This window comes from Orbicella faveolata, unplaced genomic scaffold (genome assembly GCF_042242905.1).
Source record: "Orbicella faveolata isolate gen_17 unplaced genomic scaffold, um_ofav_v1 contig_15, whole genome shotgun sequence".
NCBI classification, from domain to species: domain Eukaryota; kingdom Metazoa; phylum Cnidaria; class Anthozoa; order Scleractinia; family Merulinidae; genus Orbicella; species Orbicella faveolata.
In genome coordinates, this window is record NW_028301542.1 from 10,151,998 (window position 1) to 10,175,969 (window position 23,972).

The 23,972-nt window shown below is 37.9% G+C and overlaps 1 protein-coding gene across 3 annotated transcripts in view; it reads right to left on the reverse strand.

Annotated features, from left to right (window-relative positions):
- The window catches only part of LOC110051343 (uncharacterized), a 54,771-nt gene that overhangs the window by 19,180 nt on the left and 11,619 nt on the right, over positions 1 to 23,972 (reverse strand). For 2 of the 3 annotated variants that reach the window (XM_020757379.2, XM_020757378.2), the window contains exons 7-14: positions 23,475 to 23,525; positions 21,309 to 21,357; positions 16,476 to 16,579; positions 11,833 to 11,943; positions 10,952 to 11,005; positions 10,417 to 10,479; positions 8,824 to 8,907; positions 5,804 to 5,881 (exon numbers count right to left, since the gene is read on the reverse strand). In XM_020757379.2, coding sequence (XP_020613038.1) covers positions 5,804 to 5,881; positions 8,824 to 8,907; positions 10,417 to 10,479; positions 10,952 to 11,005; positions 11,833 to 11,943; positions 16,476 to 16,579; positions 21,309 to 21,357; positions 23,475 to 23,525 — 594 coding nt within the window. The remainder of the gene's footprint in view (positions 1 to 5,803; positions 5,882 to 8,823; positions 8,908 to 10,416; positions 10,480 to 10,951; positions 11,006 to 11,832; positions 11,944 to 16,475; positions 16,580 to 21,308; positions 21,358 to 23,474; positions 23,526 to 23,972) is intronic. The other variant, XM_020757380.2, reaches the window with a different exon arrangement.

Here is a 23,972-nt window from a genome sequence, read left to right on the forward strand (position 1 = left end):
TAGGGCTAGGGTTTAGGGTTAAGGCTAGGGCTAGGGCTAGGGCTAGGGCTAGGGCTAGGGGTTAGGGTTAGGGTTAGAGTCTCTAAACACTTTGTGGTAGGGGTGTTCTATTTTGGTGCTAGCCTAGGGAAAATAATAAAAGAAGAAAACGCTTCATTTCATAAACACAGCATGCATGATCGGGAATCTAAATAAAGTCAACGACCAGTGTCTATTAGCGGTGGTTACCTATCTTCTGAGAGTGAAACGTTTTGCCATCAGTGAAAACATGAAACTCGTTTAGAACAAAAAAGAGTTGGGTTTGCATTCTTTTGAAAAAAAAAGTGAAAATCACTAGCGAAATGCGACATTTCATAGGTGCTACTGCGATGATGTAAAACGTTTTGAAATCCAATGTGCTATAACAGCGATGCTTGCCATTACTTTGACTGCGTGACGAACAACAAATACCTTATAAAACATATTTCGTGAAATGTTGCCACGAGGAATTAACGCTTGACATTCGAAGAGAGACGATTTTTCCGAATTACAGTACTTGAACGGCTGAGTCAATCTGAAATTGCTCCGTCTCTGCGATAATTAAATACCCTGTATATTTGTGAAAACACTGAACTGAATCTAAGCGGGAAAACCGAAACAAACGGAAAGTATATAGCAAAAGGAATGGCATTTTTAAAGACAAAAGACTTACACTGTTGTCTCTTTCTCTCGCCATCTTCTAACCTCACAAACGAATCATTCCATTGGGATTCCATGATAATAAAGGCAAGCGATCGAAAGCCGCTAGTCCATAATATGATTGGCGTTTGTTTGCCCCAGTTCCCAAAAGGTCAACTGTCACACTGTAACACAACAATGGTCAACAATCGCGACTTTGGATCAATCATTTCTCTTACATGAAAACATTGGCCATTTATTCCTGGAAAGAATCGGGGCTTAGGGCTATTTTTGTCTAAATGAAGTAATACATTACTTTTCTCAGTGAAAAAAATCTTTTCCGTCGATTCTGTTTCAATTAATATTCCGTTGGCTGAGCGAAATGTAAGTTTGTCACGTTTTCCATTGCCGACTGAGATCGACTGACAAGACCTATCGAGATGCATTAAAGATTATTATGGGATATCCCTGAGCAACTTCAACACGGCAAGGCCTACGGGCCGACTAAACAGAATTTTTTAGAGTCTAAAAGCACTTCTTTATTTCCAAACGTTCTGCACAGCAACATTTGGCAAATGGGCCACTTCTCGCCATCGACTCATTTTTTAGCATGAGAAGTGCTTTCAAACTCCTCGCCTGGCTTCAGTGTGCCTTCGACCGCTTAGCGATCTTGGAACAGCAACACATCTCGCTTCTTTGAGATATGCTAGTGACTTACGGGTTTCCGGACTTAATGAAGTCCTTTCACTGCCAGGCGGGCGCAAATATGAGTCAAATAAGCGGACTTCATGCAACAGGTGAGGTTTCAACTTGTCTGATCGAAAGCTTGACGTTGTCTTGCGCGCCAAAATAATGCAAACGCAAGCTTACGTCACAACGTAGTTGAAGAAATTCATTTCCAGATCCCGTCTTTGAGCGAGTAAACTTTCCACTTTGTTTTGTACATCAGGCGAAAAAAACAAGGAATACAAACACAGGTGTTATGAGAAAATTCGCCGTTGCACAGACATTTCTTTATTATTTGGAAAATTATAGGAAAAAACCTAACGGTAGCCTCTTTTCAGCTAACTACTGGAAATCTTAAGTTTTGTTCTTCATTGTACTTTGCCGATTCTTTGTATACCTGAGCTTGTGCAACGCTGTTTCACTAACTTTCATTTAGAAGACAAGTAGTTCGTTATCGGGTCATTTGAGTTTCTTTTTATTATTGAAATATACCTTCCGTTCCCTCAGAAACTAGCCAGCTGAACTACTTTTCACTAACGAAGTTTTATTAGTTTTCTCGGAAGTTAGCCAGCTGAACTACTTTTCACTAATGGAGTTTTAATGCTTTCTATTCATAGGATAATTTTTCCTTGCTGTCGGTAACACCAATTCACCAATTCATATTTAAGCATCTCGCTTGTAATTTCCTAAGTTTGTTCTATCTTAATCTCAGCCTGTGTAATTTTAATCCTAGCACTCTATTTTTAATTTTGGAAGCCTCGTGGTGTTGATTAGAATTCGCTATCTTAATTATGTACTTTCCGCTCGTATTGTATACTTGAAGTTACATTAGCATATTGTAAACACTTGATGTGTAAAGGATGATATATAAGCAAGTACGTTTGTAAAGCATTTTCGATTACATCGATTACATCGTTACGATTTTACAGCGGCTACTCCGCCGAGTATGTCAGTTTCACCCGCGACGTTAGAGTGCAGAATAAACTACTGTTGGACCAAGTTATGTCTCTTCCTTGACGTCCGTAGTGAAGACCATTGAAGTAGATCCTCGTGTACCAGGAAATCGTGACGAATTTCCGTTCCCGCAGCAAAGCAGTGCTCTCCAGAGTTAGATTCCCCCAGTTGTCAGTTCAAGTGTCCGTTCAGTCCGAAATTTACAGTGTTGCAGGAAAAACTTATCGTCACAGTAGCTTACCGAGAAAACTTATCGTCACACAGGGCAATGTCTTCCTATTACGTTGGAGACCACATGCAAAAATTTGGGCGCTTTTGAACGAAAAAATCATTTTTCACCCGAAAAAGTCACTTACGTCAGTCTTGCACTAAGCCATTCAATTGACGATCATAATAATTATCATAATAATGGTCTTTATTATCATAATAATTATCATAATAGTAGTCTTGAATGGCTTGGTGCAAGACTGACGTAAGTGACTTTTTCGGGTGAAAAATGATTTTTTTGTTCAAAAGCGCCCGAATTTTTGTGTGTCGTCTTCAACTGAGTAGAAGAGCATAGCCCCGTATATTTTTTTAGTTAGTTTGCGCTTTGTCTTCGGAAAAAAAGAAAGAAACATTAGGACAACGGTGACTTCAAAACAATAATACAGGGCTGCAAAACGAAATGGATGAACATGGGCCTTAGAGAAAGATGAGCCTATAGCTTGACAGTTACAGTAAAGGTAACATAACCCCACGGCTAGCGTTAGACCTAAAAGCAAACCCTAACCCTTGGCCTAGGTTTAGCATTTAGTGTTAGGGTTACCGTTTTAGTGCTAGGGTTTAGGGTTAAGGCTAGGGCTAGGGCTAGAGCTAGGGTTAGGGCTAGGGCTAGGGCTAGGGCTAGGGCTAGGGCTAGGGCTAGGGCTAAGGCTAGGGCTAGGGCTATGGCTAGGGTTTAGGGTGAAGGCTAGGGCTAGGGCTAGGGTTTAGGGTTAAGGCTAGGGCTAGGGCTAGGGCTAGGGCTAGGGGTTAGGGTTAGGGTTAGAGTCTCTAAACACTTTGTGGTAGGGGTGTTCTATTTTGGTGCTAGCCTAGGGAAAATAATAAAACAAGAAAACGCTTCATTTCATAAACACAGCATGCATGATCGGGAATCTAAATAAAGTCAACGACCAGTGTCTATTAGCGGTGGTTACCTATCTTCTGAGAGTGAAACGTTTTGCCATCAGTGAAAACATGAAACTCGTTTAGAACAAAAAAGAGTTGGGTTTGCATTCTTTTGAAAAAAAAAGTGAAAATCACTAGCGAAATGCGACATTTCATAGGTGCTACTGCGATGATGTAAAACGTTTTGAAATCCAATGTGCTATAACAGCGATGCTTGCCATTACTTTGACTGCGTGACGAACAACAAATACCTTATAAAACATATTTCGTGAAATGTTGCCACGAGGAATTAACGCTTGACATTCGAAGAGAGACGATTTTTCCGAATTACAGTACTTGAACGGCTGAGTCAATCTGAAATTGCTCCGTCTCTGCGATAATTAAATACCCTGTATATTTGTGAAAACACTGAACTGAATCTAAGCGGGAAAACCGAAACAAACGGAAAGTATATAGCAAAAGGAATGGCATTTTTAAAGACAAAAGACTTACACTGTTGTCTCTTTCTCTCGCCATCTTCTAACCTCACAAACGAATCATTCCATTGGGATTCCATGATAATAAAGGCAAGCGATCGAAAGCCGCTAGTCCATAATATGATTGGCGTTTGTTTGCCCCAGTTCCCAAAAGGTCAACTGTCACACTGTAACACAACAATGGTCAACAATCGCGACTTTGGATCAATCATTTCTCTTACATGAAAACATTGGCCATTTATTCCTGGAAAGAATCGGGGCTTAGGGCTATTTTTGTCTAAATGAAGTAATACATTACTTTTCTCAGTGAAAAAAATCTTTTCCGTCGATTCTGTTTCAATTAATATTCCGTTGGCTGAGCGAAATGTAAGTTTGTCACGTTTTCCATTGCCGACTGAGATCGACTGACAAGACCTATCGAGATGCATTAAAGATTATTATGGGATATCCCTGAGCAACTTCAACACGGCAAGGCCTACGGGCCGACTAAACAGAATTTTTTAGAGTCTAAAAGCACTTCTTTATTTCCAAACGTTCTGCACAGCAACATTTGGCAAATGGGCCACTTCTCGCCATCGACTCATTTTTTAGCATGAGAAGTGCTTTCAAACTCCTCGCCTGGCTTCAGTGTGCCTTCGACCGCTTAGCGATCTTGGAACAGCAACACATCTCACTTCTTTGAGATATGCTAGTGACTTACGGGTTTCCGGACTTAATGAAGTCCTTTCACCGCCAGGCGGGCGCAAATATGAGTCAAATAAGCGGACTTCATGCAACAGGTGAGGTTTCAACTTGTCTGATCGAAAGCTTGACGTTGTCTTGCGCGCCAAAATAATGCAAACGCAAGCTTACGTCACAACGTAGTTGAAGAAATTCATTTCCAGATCCCGTCTTTGAGCGAGTAAACTTTCCACTTTGTTTTGTACATCAGGCGAAAAAAACAAGGAATACAAACACAGGGCAATGTCTTCCTATTACGTTGGAGACCACATGCAAAAATTTGGGCGCTTTTGAACGAAAAAATCATTTTTCACCCGAAAAAGTCACTTACGTCAGTCTTGCACTAAGCCATTCATTTGTCCATGGCGCTTTACATTAAATAAAAAAATATTTAAAAAGCTAAAAAAAGGGGAGGGGAAAAAAAAATAAAAAAATAATCTAAAAATTAAAAGAGCTAAAAAGCTTGTTTAAAAAGATATACCTGTTGATGGTGAAGGATGCAAGTGAATATATGAAAAATCATATACAAGAACTTCAGAGAAAGATGAAAAGAAATGAATGATCATTGCAGTCATTGACGCAACTTAAGCAGCTGTGAGATAAAAATCTTAAACAAAGTCAGGCTTGAATGGGATTTGAACCATGATCTCTACATTCTACTAACTGCACTATCAAGTCAACTGAGAGCTGGTCATGTTGTCGGTTCAAACATATAATCTTTTCTCTTGTATATTCACTTGCATTCTTCACAATCAACAGGTACATTACAAACTCACACCTTACAAGCAAGCTTACAATAATTATTATTTGTTAATTTTGCAAACTGTCAAATTTCATTCTAAATTTGGATGCCAACCAAATTAACAAGTAATTTGGACAGTTCAATACACAACATAATAAATTAGTATGAGGATTACATGCTTGTCCAATTTGCAAATGATTGGGATACTAAAAATTCCTCTAATTGGAAAAATTATGATTTTTTTTCTCAAAGAAACACAGCATGCTGCATATAACATATGCAGCCTTTTAATCGACTGGCCAGAAATGAGTTCTGGTCTGTTCCTCCCACTCTCTGAGCTCAAAGTTATAACAACAATAGCAACAACAAAACTTACCATACTAGGTTCTTGATAAATATGGTGTGCAGGGGGCCAAGTGGCAAGCATGTTTGGTGAAGGATAGTAAGGAAGAGCCTAAATATAGAAAAAAGCCCTGCATGATTTTCATCCAAAACACGCACACTGATAGAAAGTGCAGTTTGCCTAATTAATATCAGGGTTGCAACATACTGGGCTGCTGAGGAAAAGTAATAAAAGTCATTTTTGCAACATTTCAACAAATTTCTTTAAAAAAAATTTAGTCATTCATTCATTTTGTTAGTTGGTCACTTGGTCAGTAGGTCACTTGGTTGGTGAGTCATTTGGTCAGTCAGTGCAGTTCATTTTTTCTTTCAATCTTGTCAATTTATTGCTGCGATGTACACATTTAAAATATACACTGGTCAGAGGAATCACCACCAAAAGAAGTTTACGACCCAAGACTGACCGACTGACTTATTGAGTGAGTAATCCTTTCTTCTCCAACTAACTGATATAACTCCCTCTAACTATGCTATCAGTAGTTACAATCTTTAAACCATGCCTGTTACCAGTTGTTGCCATTTGACACTGTTTGTAACAATCTTTCACTGATCATCTTGACACAAGATAACATGACAGCATAAATAAGAGTTTACCATCACTATCAAGACACAACCACAAGCAGAAGGCAAGTCATAATTGAAGGGGTGAGTGCAAAACCATGCTAAGTAATGATTTGGGTGAAAAAAAAATTTTCGCGAAGGGGCTTGAATTTTTGCATGTCGTCTTCAATGTAATAGGAAAACGTGGTCCTGTATTTTTGCCGCTGGTTTTTGCTTTGTTTTATAAAGACGCCGCTCGGAAAACCGAGTGGTTTTTTGCATACGTGATACCTCGTAAACGAAGTGTAGCTTAACGGAAAAAGTACGGGACAATGCTAAACATACCTAAACAAAACTGCATGCGAAATTTGGAGCGTTTTGGACAAAGTTCACTTTTGATTAAAATACCTAACGCCCTTTTCCCGCCAAGTCCTTCAAATAAACAGAGCCGATCCTTTGTTATAATAGCCTAGCCAAGCCAAGCCTTTGTTATAAGTCGAAGTCTTGCCTTGGTTTATTATAACAAAGGATCGGCCTGCCGCGACCGCAAGGACTTAGAACACAAAATGTCAACTTCACGCAACATATAAGCTCAAAAATGTTGATTTTGAGTCTTAGAAACCAGCAAAATGTCAATTTCACACAGCGCATAAGCTCAATGATGTTGATTTCAGGTCTAAATAAGTTAAAATGTTGATTTGACGTTAACGCGTGACGGCAAGGATGTTGGTTTCACCTAGAAACCAGCAAAACGTCAATTTCACGCAGCGCATAAGCTCAATGATGTTGATTTCAGGTCTAAATAGGTTAAAATGTTGATTTCACGTTAACGCTTGACGGCAGGGATGTTAATTGCACTTAGAAAACAGCAAAATGGTAATTTCAAGCAATGTATAAGCTCAATGATGTTGATTTCAGGTCTAAATAGATTAAAATGTTGATTTGACGTTAATGCGCGAAAGCAAGGATGTTGGTTTCACTTTGAAAACAACAAAATGGCAGGGGCCCATGATGGGCTCCTGAAAATGGCAGTGATTTCATGACACGTATAAGCTCAAAAATGTTGATTTCAGGTCAAAAAAGGTGTAAATAAAAATAAAATAAAACAAATAAACATTTCAATAAGCACTTTTCCAAATACGGCAACATCTTAAATGGCTAAAAATCACGAGATAAATACATAGTTTTCGACAAATGTGATCGTAGCTTTATGTCACGCACCGCCATAACTTCGAAGTTCAAAATTCGCTGGTACCTCTTATGTCTGATGAGGATAACAACTTTGGTGGCCGGTTAGTTTTGGGTTTAAGAATTTGATGACTCCATGTGAAAAAGCTCTATAAATAGGGCTGACAGATTAACAGATTAACCCTTCTGCGTAACGTACGGGTCTCCATACATCTGCATGTCAGCTGATTCCAGAAGCTCAAAACACTGCAAATCATGCCGATTTGAAATAAAATCAACGCAACCTGGACCACAGATCTATGATACAATCGATTGCTACTTGTTAGCCATTACTATGTTTAACCAATCTAGTTACCAGTTCGAGAAATGTCCACAGAACGTGATCGCACTGCATGCCGGGAAGGGTCTTTACACCTCGTGCACCCGAAAACATGGCGGTCGATACAAGACAAGTTTTATAAGTCTAAAACCAGTTCTCGCTTTCCAAACTTTGATGCTAGCAACGCTTGGCAAATGGGCCACAACTCACCAGAGGGTATTTTTCTTGGGCAAGAACTGCTCTTGGACTTTGCTGCCTGGCTCGATCTGACTTTGAACGGCGATAACACGATTACGGTATATCAGCTGCCTTCGAAGTTTCAGAACACATTTTGATTCTTTAAAACGTGCTCATGACTTACGGGTTTATCAAGGCTTTATGATGCCTCTCAACCACCAGGCAGGCATACAAGGTACTTTAAAACAATGCTTAAGATATTAGTTGACAGAGCTCTAATGCGGCACATCTCTTTTTTGTTCGATGTATTTTGTTTTATGCTCGATCGATTCACGTGTTGTCTTCACGTGATAATAACCAATGTAAACAATCTGTTCCCAGATGTCCGCTCTATATATGCTGTGAGATTTGATTTTGACTTCATACACTATAAACAGTCTGCCTGTTTGCCGTTCAACAAATAATCTCGTAAAGACATGGCTAGGAAAAGCCAAGTATTTTTGCATACGTTTTAACTCAAAAACAAAGCAAAAAGCAGCGACAAAAATACAGGACCACGTTTTTCTATTACATTGAAGACCACATGAAAAGATTCAAGCCCTTTCGCGAAATTTTTTTTTCGCCCAAATTGTCACTTAGCATGGTTTTGCACTCACCCCTTCAAATATAACAATCACAAACAAGCAGTTACAATCTGTTATGGTTAGCCCATGGAGATACCCATAGAGATTGAATTAATTGTGTTTCTAATTCTTCTGTATTGCACTCACCTGTTGACCACTGAATACTGTATTTACTGGAGGGAACTGGAAATGCTGCTGGTTATAAGTGGGTTGCTGTTTGGTAACTTGTTGCTGTTATTTAAGTGTATAGGAAGTGAAAATTATTTTTAATAGTAATTTGAAAGAATGTACTGCTTGAAATACACCAAACCAATTTGAAAAATTTAGGGTGGAAAAGGATGATTTTACAAGCCTTCAAAAATGTGTCACCTTGCCCTTGAAATGGTCAGGGGAGTCGGTCAAGTCAAGAGCAAAAATACCATCAAGTTCTTATTGTGCACAAGGAGATCTTAAAGTGAGAAAACAAGTAACTAATAATTTCACTCACATGTTTCCATAACAGCCACATTAGTCAATTTATTCTTTTGCAAATTATGTCACCCTAGGATTGCAACTCAATATTGTGCATGCAAACTTGCCTCAGTGATTACGTCATTAAAAACAGCACCATGCATTCTTGCTTAGTACTTCAGAAACAAACGTTTTTGTCATTGAATTTCAGCTTAAACTTTTTGAAGCAATTTGAGTTTGCATATCTGCCCAGCAAACAAACAATGCAAAGACCTGATCATATGATCATGGGTTGTTTAACTTCCTAGAAAATGGAAACAAAACAAACGTATTCATTTTACCTGACAAACTCCATGACATGTAATAGTAGTAATGAAATTTGCATGCGAGGAGTAGTAGTCTTGAAAAACACCAAAAAACAACCTCTAATCAACTTTGAACTTCTTCACCAATTCTGACCAGTGTTTAAAATTGGCAGCAAGAGACTAGTCTCTCTCATAATACTTTCAAAACATTCTTGAGCCTGACAAGAGTCCAAGAACCGGGTAAAATATGGCTTCTATTTACTATCTACTTACTATTTAATATTAGAATGATTACTTTTGTCACCTCAAGGGACTAAAAAAAAATGACCAGGGTGCTATTGGGCCAGCCATACTCTGCCCCAGAGTCCCTAAACATGGTTGCAAAATGAGTTGAGAAAACAGTACAGAAAACAGTGATGTCCAGGACTCTTCTCAAAACATCAAGTGAACCCAAGGAAGAGAAAATCGAAGAGGAATAGGATAATGACATTGAGGTAATCTACTGACAAATCCTGCCTTATCAGAATGTTGGTTGTTGTCATGTGGTATTTGATCACACAGTGCAAATGCCATTTGGACGGTAAAATGGTATAACATTGAGGGCTTGTAAAGTCATCAGTTTTTACACTAAAGGTCCCAAAATTTGGAAAAGTGTATTTGAAATGGTAAATTTAATAAATAAACAACAAAACATTTTCACTACAAATGCACTTTAAAAATGGTATGCTCCATAACAAACATGCAAAAGGATTTCAAAATAGCCATGAAATGAAAATAATGAGACACAAACATATAAGTTTCCATTTCAGACCATATGTTGTCTATGGGCTGTTTCCTGAATGTCTTAGAGCTGAATTCTAGCCATTGATTGTTACTGAACAAATTACAAGAGTGACTGCCCTGCTGTGCAGCATGTCTTTTAGCTCAAAGTGTTTAATTTGTGGTTTGTGGTTTATCACTATCTAACATTAAATACATTACTCACTGATCTGAGTCCATTTTTGGGCCCAAAATTACTCTGATGAAGTGGCTTGGCTTTTATCCTGGCCTAAAAGAACAATGTTGACCAAAAGGCATTATGATTCCTCTCTTTTCTTCGAGAAGCTTATGCAGCAAGCTGCCATACAAGTCGGTGACCAATATCTTGTTGCTTTTACCACAAGAGAGATTTCCACTACTTGTTCACCAAGCATACAAAAAGGGTTTTATGTCTGGGAAAGTTATGCATAAACAAGTTAAGTTTGCCAAAGATATAAAGGAAAACTGCTCAGCTCAGGTTTGGACATCTCATGTTGCACACTATTTGGCTGATATCATAAACGAAACCAATCCTGCTGATCAAGGAAAGGGCCTGCCAAGGACAGGCATGGTGTAGGATTGAAAATGAGGTGAGCAGTAAAAGGAAGTAAAGAGGAGAGTAGGGGGCCAAGGTTCTAAGGTTAATGATGGTAATAATTTATGTTAGAGGAGTCACTGAGGGCCAGCAATATGACAATGTCAATAGTAAGTAAATTCCTTACCATAATAGGCTTGCCTCTAAAAGTTTTAACTTCTTCTCTGAGGTATCTGTATGCCTGAAACATGGGTTGGATAATAATCACGAAATACATGTATTCATATCATAGCAACATCTTCTGATATGTGCAAGAGGTGTTCTCTTCACTCTTTATTACTCTTCTACACAATCAAAACAAATTATTATAACACTAATCATTAAGTAACTATGATTCCTGTTAATACAAGGTTTGTACTCTTTTGGGCTTTTGAAATTTCATGACCTTTTCTATGATCTTTCTGAGTTTTCCTTAAGCTATGTTAAGCAGGTGTTCTCAAAGTATTGTCAAAACAATCTTTTATTCAAGGTATTTCCCACATTACGATGCATAAAATGTGAGCTAGTGTTTATTTTTTACTGGGATTAACTGGTTTCTTGACTTGTCTGTTGTGTTTTCAACTTTTTAATTTTTTGTCTGTTCATTCTCAGAAAATGTATTGCTTTTCCATGACCCACAAATTGATTTCAGGACTTTCCAGGCCTGGAAAATGACATTATAAAATTCCATGACTTTCCAGGTTTTCCATGTCCTGTACAAACCCTGTAATAAGGTTCACATAAGAAACTAACATGCTTTTGAAGTTAGGTAACCTAACCCTGATTCTACCTTAAGTTGGTTGTCAGGCACAAATGCTGCTGCATGGTCTGATAAGGAGGCTTCCTTTGTACTACTACCCAACCCCCCACCTCAACTGCTACTTAGAGAATTAACCAATCAGTGCAACTTTATAGGTGTTCAATCCTATGCTTATGTACATTTAGCCTAATGCATATTTGCATTAAAACATGTACATCATTATTTGTTATAACATAGGTAGTTCTTTTAGGCACTAAACATTTGCCTACCTTTTGGGCATTGTCCTCTGAATCAAACTGGACATACCAGTAATTGTTGTGTGCAAATTCACAGTGTGTCCAACTTGGACAGTTTTCCCCAGAAAAAAGGGCTTTTACATCCTACAGTGGATTGGAACAAAAACATTAACTAGGGTAGTTTCCATTTGTCACAGCTCAGGAGCATTAATTTGTTCAACAAGAAAATGATATACATAGACCTGCAGTACACAAGATAACATCAAGCTGCTGCTCATGACTGTAAACCTTGTTTGTTTGTTTTATTTTTACTATTTCTAGATCTAATTTCTTATGAGCAACCTTTTATAGTCCTTTGCTCCATAGTGTCGCTGGCAGCTGATTATTTGAGGAAAATAGAAGTTGAACTTTGCAAGCTTGGTTTTGAGCCTTAACTTCCCTAAAACTTTGTTCTTGTTATTGCAAGTAAATTTCTTTTGGTCTGAGCAGCAAGTATTTTAGTTTATTAGGACAGATTCGGTCTACATACTTAGACAAGATCTCTCTGGACATCCAGACATAATTATTAGTAAGTGGTGTCATTAAGGAAATTCTGGTGAAGTGTACTACAGTTCGCCTTAACTCATGCAAACTTGGACTCCTGCATGCATTTGAATGTGTGTGTGATTAGTTTGACAACAGGTTTCTTTGTACTGCACTGCATCTTTCACACAAAAAGTGGTTTTAAGGGTTTAACACCATGGCCACATCTGATATTCTTGAATAATATTCTCACACTTAAATGCAACCAGTAGTATTTCATTGGAACTTGCCAAGTTGCTGTCTGTTTTAAAAAAAGCTACAGGGTATGGTAGTTGAACAAATGCCCAATCTCCCAGGTGGGAGAAAACAGTCACCACTACATTATTATTTATTATCGAATTTGAGAGACAGTTAACACCTGCATATGAGAACCTATGATTTTGAGGTTCGGGCTGATCAAGTCCTTATTTACTGGGTGCTCAGTGAGAAACACAGGCGACCCAAGCTCTCAATGTTATCCTTTTTTTTCCTTTTTATGCAAACGTTCAGGCTAACGTGACATATGGCGTGTACTATTACATAACGACCGAATTTGACCACGCGAAACACAGGCGGCCCAAGCTCTCAATGTTATCCTTTTTTTTTCCTTTTTATGCGAACGTTCAGGATAATGTGACATATGGCATGTACTATTACATAACGACCGAATTTGACCACGCGAAACATGACTCTCGCCTTGCAGCATATGGAGGTGTTGTGTTACAACAGTTTGAATTTATAAAGGTTTGTATGGGAATGCAATGGCTTTGCTTGAAAAGCCAATTATTCTTATATTTTGTGAATAAAATCTACTTACCCTGTTGCTGTGTTGTATTCTTTGTTGTTTGCCAGCTCCTCGGGCCGATCTAATGTGATTTCGGCGAGTTATCGTTCTGTGGGTTTCCACTACTAAAAGGAAGACAAGGCCTGACACTGATTTCCGGAGTGCCCGCCGCTTGAAGCGAATAAATCCACTGAAAATAACCCTGCCGGCTCAGTTCCTCCATAGAATCGAGGAAGAGATGTTGATGGTAACTATAAGTAGCCCGACCGGGGGTAGTCAGCAACGATTTGTCAACGGTCAAACCAAAATGCTCCCCGGGTAACCGGGCACTCCCTTTATGGGTTTGACAAATAAAGCACGAGGGTACCCGGGGAGCATTTTGGTTTGACTGTTGACAAATCGTTGCTGACTACCCCCGGTCGGGCTACTTATAGTTACCCAACACCGTGAAAGTGTCCTAACTTTAGTGATGCGGCGGTTTTCGAATTTGCGAGCGAAGCAATCTGGAAATAAATGTATCGTTGCGAAGGCGTTGTGGACAGAATCGCGTAGCGAGTGAACTGACATGGAACTTCAACATCTCTTCCTCGATTCTACGGAGGAACTGAGCCGGCAGGGTTATTTTCAGTGGATTTACTCGCTTTGAGCGGCGGGCACTCCGGAAATCAGTGTCCGGCCTTGTCTTTCTTTTAGTAGTGGAAACCTACAGAACGATAACTCGCCGAAATCGCATTAGATCGGCCCAAGGAGCTAGCAAACAACAAAGAATACAACACAGCAACAGGGTAAGTGGATTTTATTCACAAAATATAAGAATAATTGGCTTTTCAAGCAAAGCCGTTGCATTCCCATACAAACCTTTATAAATTCAAACTGTTGTAACACAACACCTCCATATGCTGCAAGGCGAGAGTCATGTTTCGCGTGGTCAAATTCGGTCGTTATGTAACAGTACATGCCATATGTCACGTTAGCCTGAACGTTTGCATAAAAAGGAAAAAAAAAGGATAACATTGAGAGCTTGGGCCGCCTGTGTGAAAAATAAGCCTCAAGATGTTCATAAAATTTTCTTAAAATTTGTTTTAGAAATACTGTATATTATACATTATTAGAGGTTTAATTAACCCATTGACGCCTGTGCCAGCGGTAACCGGCCATGACAAATGTTGGCCTTGTGTTCCAGTTCTGACGTCATCACCTTTACTTTGACCAAAATTGGCATCACTAAATACTCAAGTTCCGCAGAAGGAAAGATCTTTCCAATGATACCCAGATCAGAGTGATCGGGTCAATGGAGCCTGAAATATGCACAAAAATGTTCTGAAATTTGAGCGAAAAATTTGGAGCAAAATTTCCTTTGGGTACATTTGGCTACTCCATGGTAAGAATTGCCCGTGTTGATGATGCTTTCTCAGGAATTTTTCAAGCAGAAGCAAGCCCAGTACAAGTTCAATAACTGCAGCAAAAAGATAAGACTAGTGAGACAATCTCAGATAGTGCAGAGTGTAATGTATGGCTGTGATGCAGTACTCATAACACAGTTCCTATATAACCCCTAGCATTCACTCCTGGTTTGTATTGACCTTCCTAGTCAGCTAGGGATTTTGATGAGACATAATCTTAGCAGTGTGGTTTCATGTGTGTATTTTCATTCACAGTCCAAGAATAACTAACAATTAATTACCCTTTGTCAAGACAGCTCTTGAATTTTACTGTGGTGTTTTACCCAATTTTTGCCCATTTTAAGGAGCAAGCGTGACAATGTTACTTTTCATGCCAACGTTTGTAACTTCATACTTTTGTTTTCCTCGCAAAGGAATGTAACATGAAACTCTAGGCTTGTTTTCTCCAAAACACTTGAAAGATGTGCCTGTGTTTTTTTTTTCACAGCTGGAGATAAATGGAAGAAAGTTGAGTGTCCGTCAGATGAAGAAATCGAAGAGGAACGATTTGTTTTACTTAACACACAAATTTTCTTTTCACCGATAAACAAGAACTATTCTAATTATCAAATTGTCAAGGCTCATCACGTTCTGTTGCCACCTTTCGCGATAACAATAAAACCACTTATAAATTTAATACACACTGATATCGATTAATACAACTAAGCAGCGATTCAACGAGAAGTAGCGCTACTTGACCGAGATAAAATCCTTCATTTTTGAACGAGTCCCCTCAGACTAATTAAATTAATTTACACTTTCAGTCTAGGTGACATGAAGTCTGCAGCAATATTTGAGCAGCTTCAGTTTTTTTGTACAATTTTTAATGCCATCGGGGAAAGTTTTGGCTGCAGTTATGAACATTTTGGTCTCTTTGGTAGAGACCAAAAAGACCAAAAACAACAGACGATATTTCTTGAACCAAGTTAGGAGTAATTCCAAAAGATATGCAGTCACAGTAGCTCTCTTGTATTATGCTAACGACACTAGAACACATGCCTATAACATGCTAGGGTTCTACCACAAGGTAAAGCACTCAACGTTAGCATGTGATCTTGTATGAAATGTATCTTCCACCTAATATGTAGTTGACACTAATGCATATTAATCTGCACATGCATTTAGATCAAAATATTGGTTTTGCTCTAAAGAGAAAAGTACCACAAGGAGAGCAAGGGATTTTCTGAAACAATTATATAGCTTTGTGAAGTTATAAAAGAAGTAACGCAAGTATAACACATTTTACGTAGTGCCCCATCCCACCTACCCCCTTCCTGCAAGGCTAATGAACTAATTGAAATTAATTAATTATACAAACATTAAAGTTTACACCTTATTGCCATAGTACCTCATTAAATAGTGCCTTATTGCAATAGTGCTTTAGTGGACATCAACCCCCAAACCATCCCAAAACACTTCAAAATCGGTAAAACGGTCAACTCTAAATGGCACAAAACTCTCTACAAGGCACAACAACTGCTCACTGGAAACTGTCTAAAACTCTGCCGATAAACATTCACGCAACTTAAATTCGTACGCGCAACTAACGCACGCATAACTTAAATTCAAAATGTTTCCCTGAGCGCGCTTACTATTTGCACATCAAACCACTTCAGAACTGTCTTCTTAACAATACTAGTGGAAAGAAAAACATGCTGTAATGTTGCAAAGGCCTTTATTCACTTGTTCTTATATGCAGATGTTACTGTACTTTAGTTGGCAAAAGACAGAGAGCAGAATTCAAGCATATGAACATCCAAGACATTTGAAGAGATCATACATGTAGGAGGATATTGTCTCACTGTGTCTGTTGGTTTCCATATCTTTTCTCTTAAATTATTCACAATTAACCATTACCAAGGAATAGGCTAAACGTCAAAACTAATTACCTCAATCGGGGTTGACTCAGGAATCTCTCGTAGAACCACTATACACCGTTTAATGTTTGGACGAACCTTCTCTCCTGACTCGTCAACTTGCAGATTTGGAGATTCTATATTAAGTATTAGATAAGAACCATACTAGTTACTAAACAATTTCTTCCAACACATACATACTCATGGCAAATTGGTTCAAGATAATGGACAATTCTGACTGGTTCTCTGAAAGACCAGATTTTGTGTGCATCTCAGGGTCTGAAGAGTTGCGTGAGTACCAATCATCAATCAAGCAGTTTAGCCTGGGATATATACAATGTAGTCTACCACTATAAGAAATTATTGCTAGCATATAAAATTCATTGAAACCAGAGTTTAGTTGAGAGAATTCTCACAATTTTATAAGGAAGATTGAGAGTATAGCCCTTTAAGAATTTACAACGTGCTGGTATATTCATAATCAAAGAAGTTTTCTTTTAATTGAAGGCTTTCGTGCAAAAAGATTGTGATTTGGGCTGATTTTTATTTTTTTGCAGGATTGAGCTAATTTTTGGCAGATTGACTTGTTTTGACATGAAAAGCATCATTGCGTAATTGTTTTTGTTGATTTGCACTTTGTTTTCAAGAAATAACGTATGCAAAAAACTCAGTTTTCCAAGGGTATCTTTTGGAGATCTTTTGCTGAGCGAAAAACAGAAGAAACCTTTTGTTTTGCTAAATGATGAGGTCATCAGAGCGTGGTATTTGCTGCTAGTTTTATTATTCATACAATTATGCAATTCTCTTGTTGTTGCTTCGTTAGCACAAGCGAACAAGGTGCTGAACGGGCTGGATTTGAGTTTGTTTTGCCGTGACACCCGTGCGATACGAGGACGGTCGATGTTTTTTTCTGGTTTATTTCTCTACTCCTTTCAAAATAAAAACAGCTATTTAAAAAACCATGCTGTCGAAGCTGCTAAAAGTAACCGTTTAAGTTTTCCTTCAAAGGATTCGCTTCAAAAGATTTTTTGCACACGTTATTTCTCAAAAACGAAGCGCAAATCAACAAAAACAATTACACAACGATGCTTTTCATGTCAAAACAAGTCAGTCTGCCAAAAATTAGCTCGATCCTGCAAAAAATAAAAATTGGCCCAAAATGCTACAGTATTGTGCAAAAGTAACGCAAACGAATTTTGATGAATTTCCTGGCTTTTCGGGGCTTTTCAAAGAAATTTCGCTTGAAACGATATTTCCACGAAATTTCCCCACATTTTTGTAACACCTATTGTTTTGATCTGCGCGATTTTTTCTAACGATACTTTGCTTTGCACGATGATTCACTGTGAATTTTCGAGCGATAATTCGCTCCTCCCGAAAAGTCGCTGCGATTTTTCGAATGATAATTCACTCCTTCCAAAAATTCCATCTATTGTTTATCAATAAGCTAAGAGTGTTTTCAAAACACAGTTTGCTGAGTGAAATATATAAATGACCTTTCCAATCATTGCGCACGAAAGCAGCCATCAATCTGCTGAAATAGCATCTCAGCTCGACAAAATGTTAGCTATGAAACTCACCTGGTTATTTCAGAAGGAATGCGAAATTGCTGACATGATCCAAAACCCCAAAACACCACAGTTCCGATAAATAAATGCAATTGTACCTAATCACTAAGTTATACACTTGCCTAAACGCCATTTTCACAGCATGTAGAACCACACAATTTTTCCCACGCCAGACCCCAGTCTTCGCGCCAGTTTGCTGCCATAGTGACCCTTCGTGTTTGTTACTTAGACTAGAAATCATTCGCTCATTCGCTTTACATTTAAAGCACCTCGATGGTCAGTCATCATGCCTAAAGTTTCAAATTATACAAGAACTCAGATCAAGCTCCTTCACAAGCAAGATCTCCACCCAACTGGAATATTCAGGTCATTGAAGAACAAAGGTTTACTAGTAAGCCACGCTAGCGTCTCTCAAATCATCAAGAAACTACAAATTAGTCAAATTACTGGCTCCGTGGTGAATCTACCACGCAATATTAGAAGGTCACACATCAGTTCTCTAGTTTTTCTGTGATATATGAATATATTCTCGTTATGCCGCAATATTAGAATTTTCATATTAAAAGTAAAAACTCGAAATAAATTCTGAAAACGGATCGTTGTTGCAATCATCCATATCTGTTTATCCCTGTAAGTTAGAGTCCCAATGATGATTATTAAGGTGATGAAAATGGGGCAAAATAAATGTGAACTGTTCGAAGACTTAAAGCAACACCCAGTGACCTCAGTCCCAGGTCGTTCAAAATGTGGATAACGTTATCCAGCCTTCGCACAACTTGGGCCAGGGGCCCGTTTCTTTAAGGTCCCGAAAAGTTTTCGCACCCAGAAAACCGTAGCAAAATCTCAAACCCTATGATTATAGCGCTGTGTTATTCACATATCCTTAATATGAACAGAGGTTCTCTTCATACAAGAACTTTCAGGCGTATACACCTCTCGGTTTTTAGATACAGATTATCTAAAAATGGCTAATAAACAACTGCGAGGGGACTGGGATGGAAATAAACAACAGCTGAATGGTTTCGTGAGCGTGCACGAGTGTTCAGATTGAAAAACCCTCATGAATTGTTTGTGACTGTTTACTTAAGTGGCATAAGTACACAGAACTGGAGATGTTTTTGTTTTGTTTGTGAAACAAACTGAGTTCATTGTCTTCATAATGAGGTTCAGTGTATTCTAATTCTCTGCGTATGAAACTGGGCCCAAGCTGAAATTGAGCAAGCGAAGCTGGTTGAAAGCCTTTCGCAAATTTCAGGTAAGATTTTAGTAATGTTTTTGTCATAGATAAAATGTTATCCCCTTAATCGGTGATGATGACTGCAAACCGGCACATATTTACAAACAGCTTATCGGCATGTATTTACAAATTTATTGCTTGTAAGTTACACGACAATTTGTTCATATCAGTCGCTAAAAGAAAATTGCACGAACGCTGCAGAAGTGCCATTCAATGCGTTACAAAATTTCATGTACTGCCTGGTGAATTATCGTTTGTGCTCACGAATTTTCTTTAGCTTAACGAAACTTCAAAGAAAAATCGCCCTTTGTTCAAGCGCATTAAAGCTCGATGCGCCAAGAAATTTCACTCGAACTTTCATGCGAACTTTTGTCAAAAAGTTGTGGGAACAAAGAACGAGATTAGTGTATTTCGCTTGCGTTACTTTTGCACAATACAGTATACACACCCTTTTTGCATGAAAGCCTTCATTTATTAGATTAGTATTCATTTAAGTAATTTTAGAGCTTTTTAAAAATTAATTTTAAATAGGTTTTTCTAATTACATTCTTTTTATCTTTAGTTAGCAGATAATTATGTAATTTGAATGAGCTTTTAGCTCACAGACATTATGTATCTAAATAAATAAATTTGTTACAATGAAGGAAACAGAGAATTTGCATGGGTTTCAATAAGTTTTTTCAGAGGCGGGCATCAGCAATGCTGGACAATCCCGTATAATTTTGACACATTTCAAGTGAGGTGTCATGCGTATCATATATTATATCGTATCCATATCGTTGGGAAAATTTGTGGGCAGATTTGCTTTGCAATTTGAAGATACAAGGCAAAATAATGTTTTCTACGACTCAAATAAACTTAATTTTTGAGAGGACTGATAACCCCAGGAAATAGCACGGGACAGCAACTGTACTATATAAATTACTGATGAAGCAGGTGTGCAAAGTTCTGTTCATTGCCCCTCAATTAATTTTACTTGTTGCCTGATTGGCTGAGCTGTCGAACAATATCACACATTAGTGCACAATGGCTGGAGGTTGTCTACAAACTGGTGACATTTTCTCATTTCTCTGGATTTAGAAAAATTACTGGGGGATAATTTAATTGTGGGTAAGAATAAAAAATGGACATTCACCATTACTCAACATATTTTGCTTAAAGGGAATCTTGGCTAAAAAACAGTAATGTTTTGTTCCAAATCACACGCTTGTGTTTGTGTTAAATTGTTTCAGCAATTTGAACTAGATAATTCTTTGCTGTTTTGAATGGTAAGCTTTTCCTTTCAGCAATTTTAGGATTTCAAATTACCTGTGTGCTGCCATGTTTATTTTTGCAAAGCTTGATGAGAAATTATGAAGACAATGCGCAGTTGGATGTTTTTGAAATACAGCATTGTGTGGATCTAGGGATATAAAATTGCTTCTAATCATTTATAATTCACATTCCAGATGAATATGTCCAGTTCCAATGAGAAATCGTCTTCTGTGGTCTCATTATTGAGATCTTACTGTGCAATGACGTCATAAATTACTATAAAGCAAACATGGCAATGCCCAGGTGATTTCAACTGAAAACCAAACACTTCGTATTCGACAGGACCGATTAAAGAGAACCATTGGGTAAACTTTGAAACTTGAAATGCTTTTCAGCCAAGATTCCCTTTAAGTGTGAAGTTTAGATATATCTGGAAATTGTTATTTGAAAGAAATTATCATGACAATTCTACCAACAATTAAATAATTTACTCTCAATTTCTCTGACAAAAGAGTCAATTTGGACTTTGCATCATCAATTATAACCTCAAAGAGACCTTGAGCTCTTAATTCAAGGAACCTTGCATTAGTGAAAATACAAATCATTGTGAACACTCTAAAAGCAACTGAAAGTGTTAACAATAATTTGCATATTTCATGGAAAATAGGTACAAGAACAGAGTATTAAAATGCAAAGTTCTGAACATAGCTGGTTTAAGTAAGAATTCAGAGAGTCCCAGTAGTACAAACTTGCACTTCAATTCATCCCACACAAAATTTGACTGCTTGGTGTATGTTGTAATCTCACCTCTCATAACATCCTTAACTAGGTCAAGGTTACTTGTTAACTTTTTAACCTGCAACAACACCGTATAATTTATCAGGTAACTAATTAACTACATAAACAAGATATAAAATAACTCAATAAATGATTATTGCATTAAACAAGACATAAAATAAATAAATTAAATAATCAAATAATTATTTTGTGCAGCTCAAATATAAACCTTTCAATCTGATATTGGGTTATTCCAGAAAAAACCCACCCCCATCCCCCACCCATGGATGGGTTTCTTGAAATTCTCCTGGGAAGGGGGGGTCAAAGGCTGTTGAAATCCAGGCAGGAAGGGGTGGGGGTTGAACCTAAAAAGGTCTTCTTTGAGGATCATTTCTAACTGAACGTAACCTCAAACTTCTAGATGTGTGACATGCAACACCTGAGCACTCCCTGAATCTGAAAAAAGTCAGTCTTTCACTTATATCTTCCTTTCCTGATATACTTCGAGTTACCTACACAGGTTCTTCCCTGTTGACAAAAATATCCATCATAGGAAAGAGTTTCAAAATTCAAGGCTCTTGTATGATTTACATACAGTCGTGAAATCCGCAAGAGAAGAAGGTTTTTCAAATAGTAAGCATGGCTGCAGGCTCTTGGTCACAATACATAATGCACCAAAACCCACAAAATCCCACACAACACTTAAAGATTTGCTGAAACATTTAAATAAAACAGCTTTAATATTGATTGCAGAAATTCTTAAGAACTTTTCAAGATTTTTATCTTTCAAAACAAATGAGAAATATCTAACTTTCCTGGATTGAAGTGCTTGAGCGAATATTAATGACAAGAGGTCAAACTACATCAGCACATAATTTGCATAAACTTTCAAGCTGGGTTTTTTTAAGGATAAGTTCTGAGAATTTACAAACCTTAAATGCAGTTTATATAGAAATATTCAAGCCATATATTGTTATTGAATTTAAGGTTGGAATATTTTTAAAAAGGAACTCATTTATTATGAAAGATGCAGCATTCTACTTTGGTTTCATAGGCTTGGGTTGAATCGTGTCATGCAACAAGATTTTGTTTAGAAATTAGACAAAGTCAGCCAGGCACAGTTTGCTAAAACAATTAGTGATTGCCAAGTGTATTTGAACAGTGAAATAAGTTTGGCTAAAAGTATCGTCCATGCAGAATTTCCTTGCTGTAGGACTTGGCAACAACGCTTGTAATTGATATTTTGGTCTGTCAATAATCCTGCACAATTCCCCACAAGATCAAAGTTTTTTCCCTGCACAATTTGCCTCCAGAATTTCGCACAATTTTATTTTCTCTTTCCAGCACCCTACTAGAGGGCCAACTTGCCATAGGAGGTAAGATATTTAATTCAAGTTACAAAAAGTCTTATTGTTATAAATCTGGAGACATATTTTGCCCAGTGTAAGAAAGAAGTCACATGTTTCTTTAATAAGCTACGAGTCTAAAACCGTTTACGTATTTAGCTTAGCACAATCTTCGAAATTTCCACTTGCGCATGAGATTATATCATGGTTACCTGGGGGAAAGTAATATAACTCTCTATGTTAAAAAAACAAAAAACAAAAAACAAAACAATCAGGGGTTTCTTACTCACAGTTTCTTTAAGGTCGGCACACAGGAGGGGACTACTCCCCTGAAGAGTTTATACAAGGGGACTGGTCATAGGGACTTGTCCCATGAACAGTTCACACCAAGCATTTTGAGGAACAAGTTGCAGGGACTTGTCCCAAAAATTCAAACCAGTTTGAACTCATGGGACTAGTCGCAGGGACCAAATTTTAGTCCCTGCGACTAGATTTTGTGGCAAACTGGCTAGTTCACACAATGGGACTTGCCCCCACAACTTGTTACCCTCGTGTGTGCCGACCTTTATTGAGCAAAGAAAGGAAAGTTCATGACATAACTTTTGTAAATTGTATTCTGGGAGGATCAGATAACATGAAACTGAATAAAACTTGACGGCAGCTAGCTCTGGTACTGAACACTCAGCCAGCTTGTAAAAGAAAAGAATCCTCGATTAAATCTCTTTTAAGAACTCCTAGAATGCCTCCAATTAAAAAGTAGTGGTCAAAGGAAAAGTTCAAATCCATTAAGTAACCTAGGCATTCACCACACATTGAAGAATAATCCTGATGCATTGGAACATAGTCGTACATAAATTGACAATGGCCGCTGCTTGACACAAAAAATTCTACTTCTGGCATCCTGTGACAAAAAAAAACTCATTCAAGATCTCTTTGTAAGGCTCTCAATATGATCTGTATACATAGTTACATAAGTTTAAGTGACATACATCGTGAAGAAGCCCAATTCATAAAATGTCTGCAGAGATTACTTTGAGTTCATTCACATGTCGTGAACAAAAGGATACCTTCCCAAGTCTTTCACTTATGGTCACTTTAATTGCACTACTGTTCAAGTCTTTTGAAGTGGTTTGAGATTTCCTTTGAAATTATCTCACCTTTTTTGAACCAAACAAAACCAAACTTATTTAAGATGTTTTTGGATGCAACCGAAAGGAATGCCCAAAGGAATAAACTGAGCCCTCAAACTACAAAATCCAGTGGTTTAAGCCATTTCAGAAAGACACACTTAAAGCTGCATGACATTGTGTTGTTACTATGTAGCCAAACTGCTGCTCAAAGTAAATAA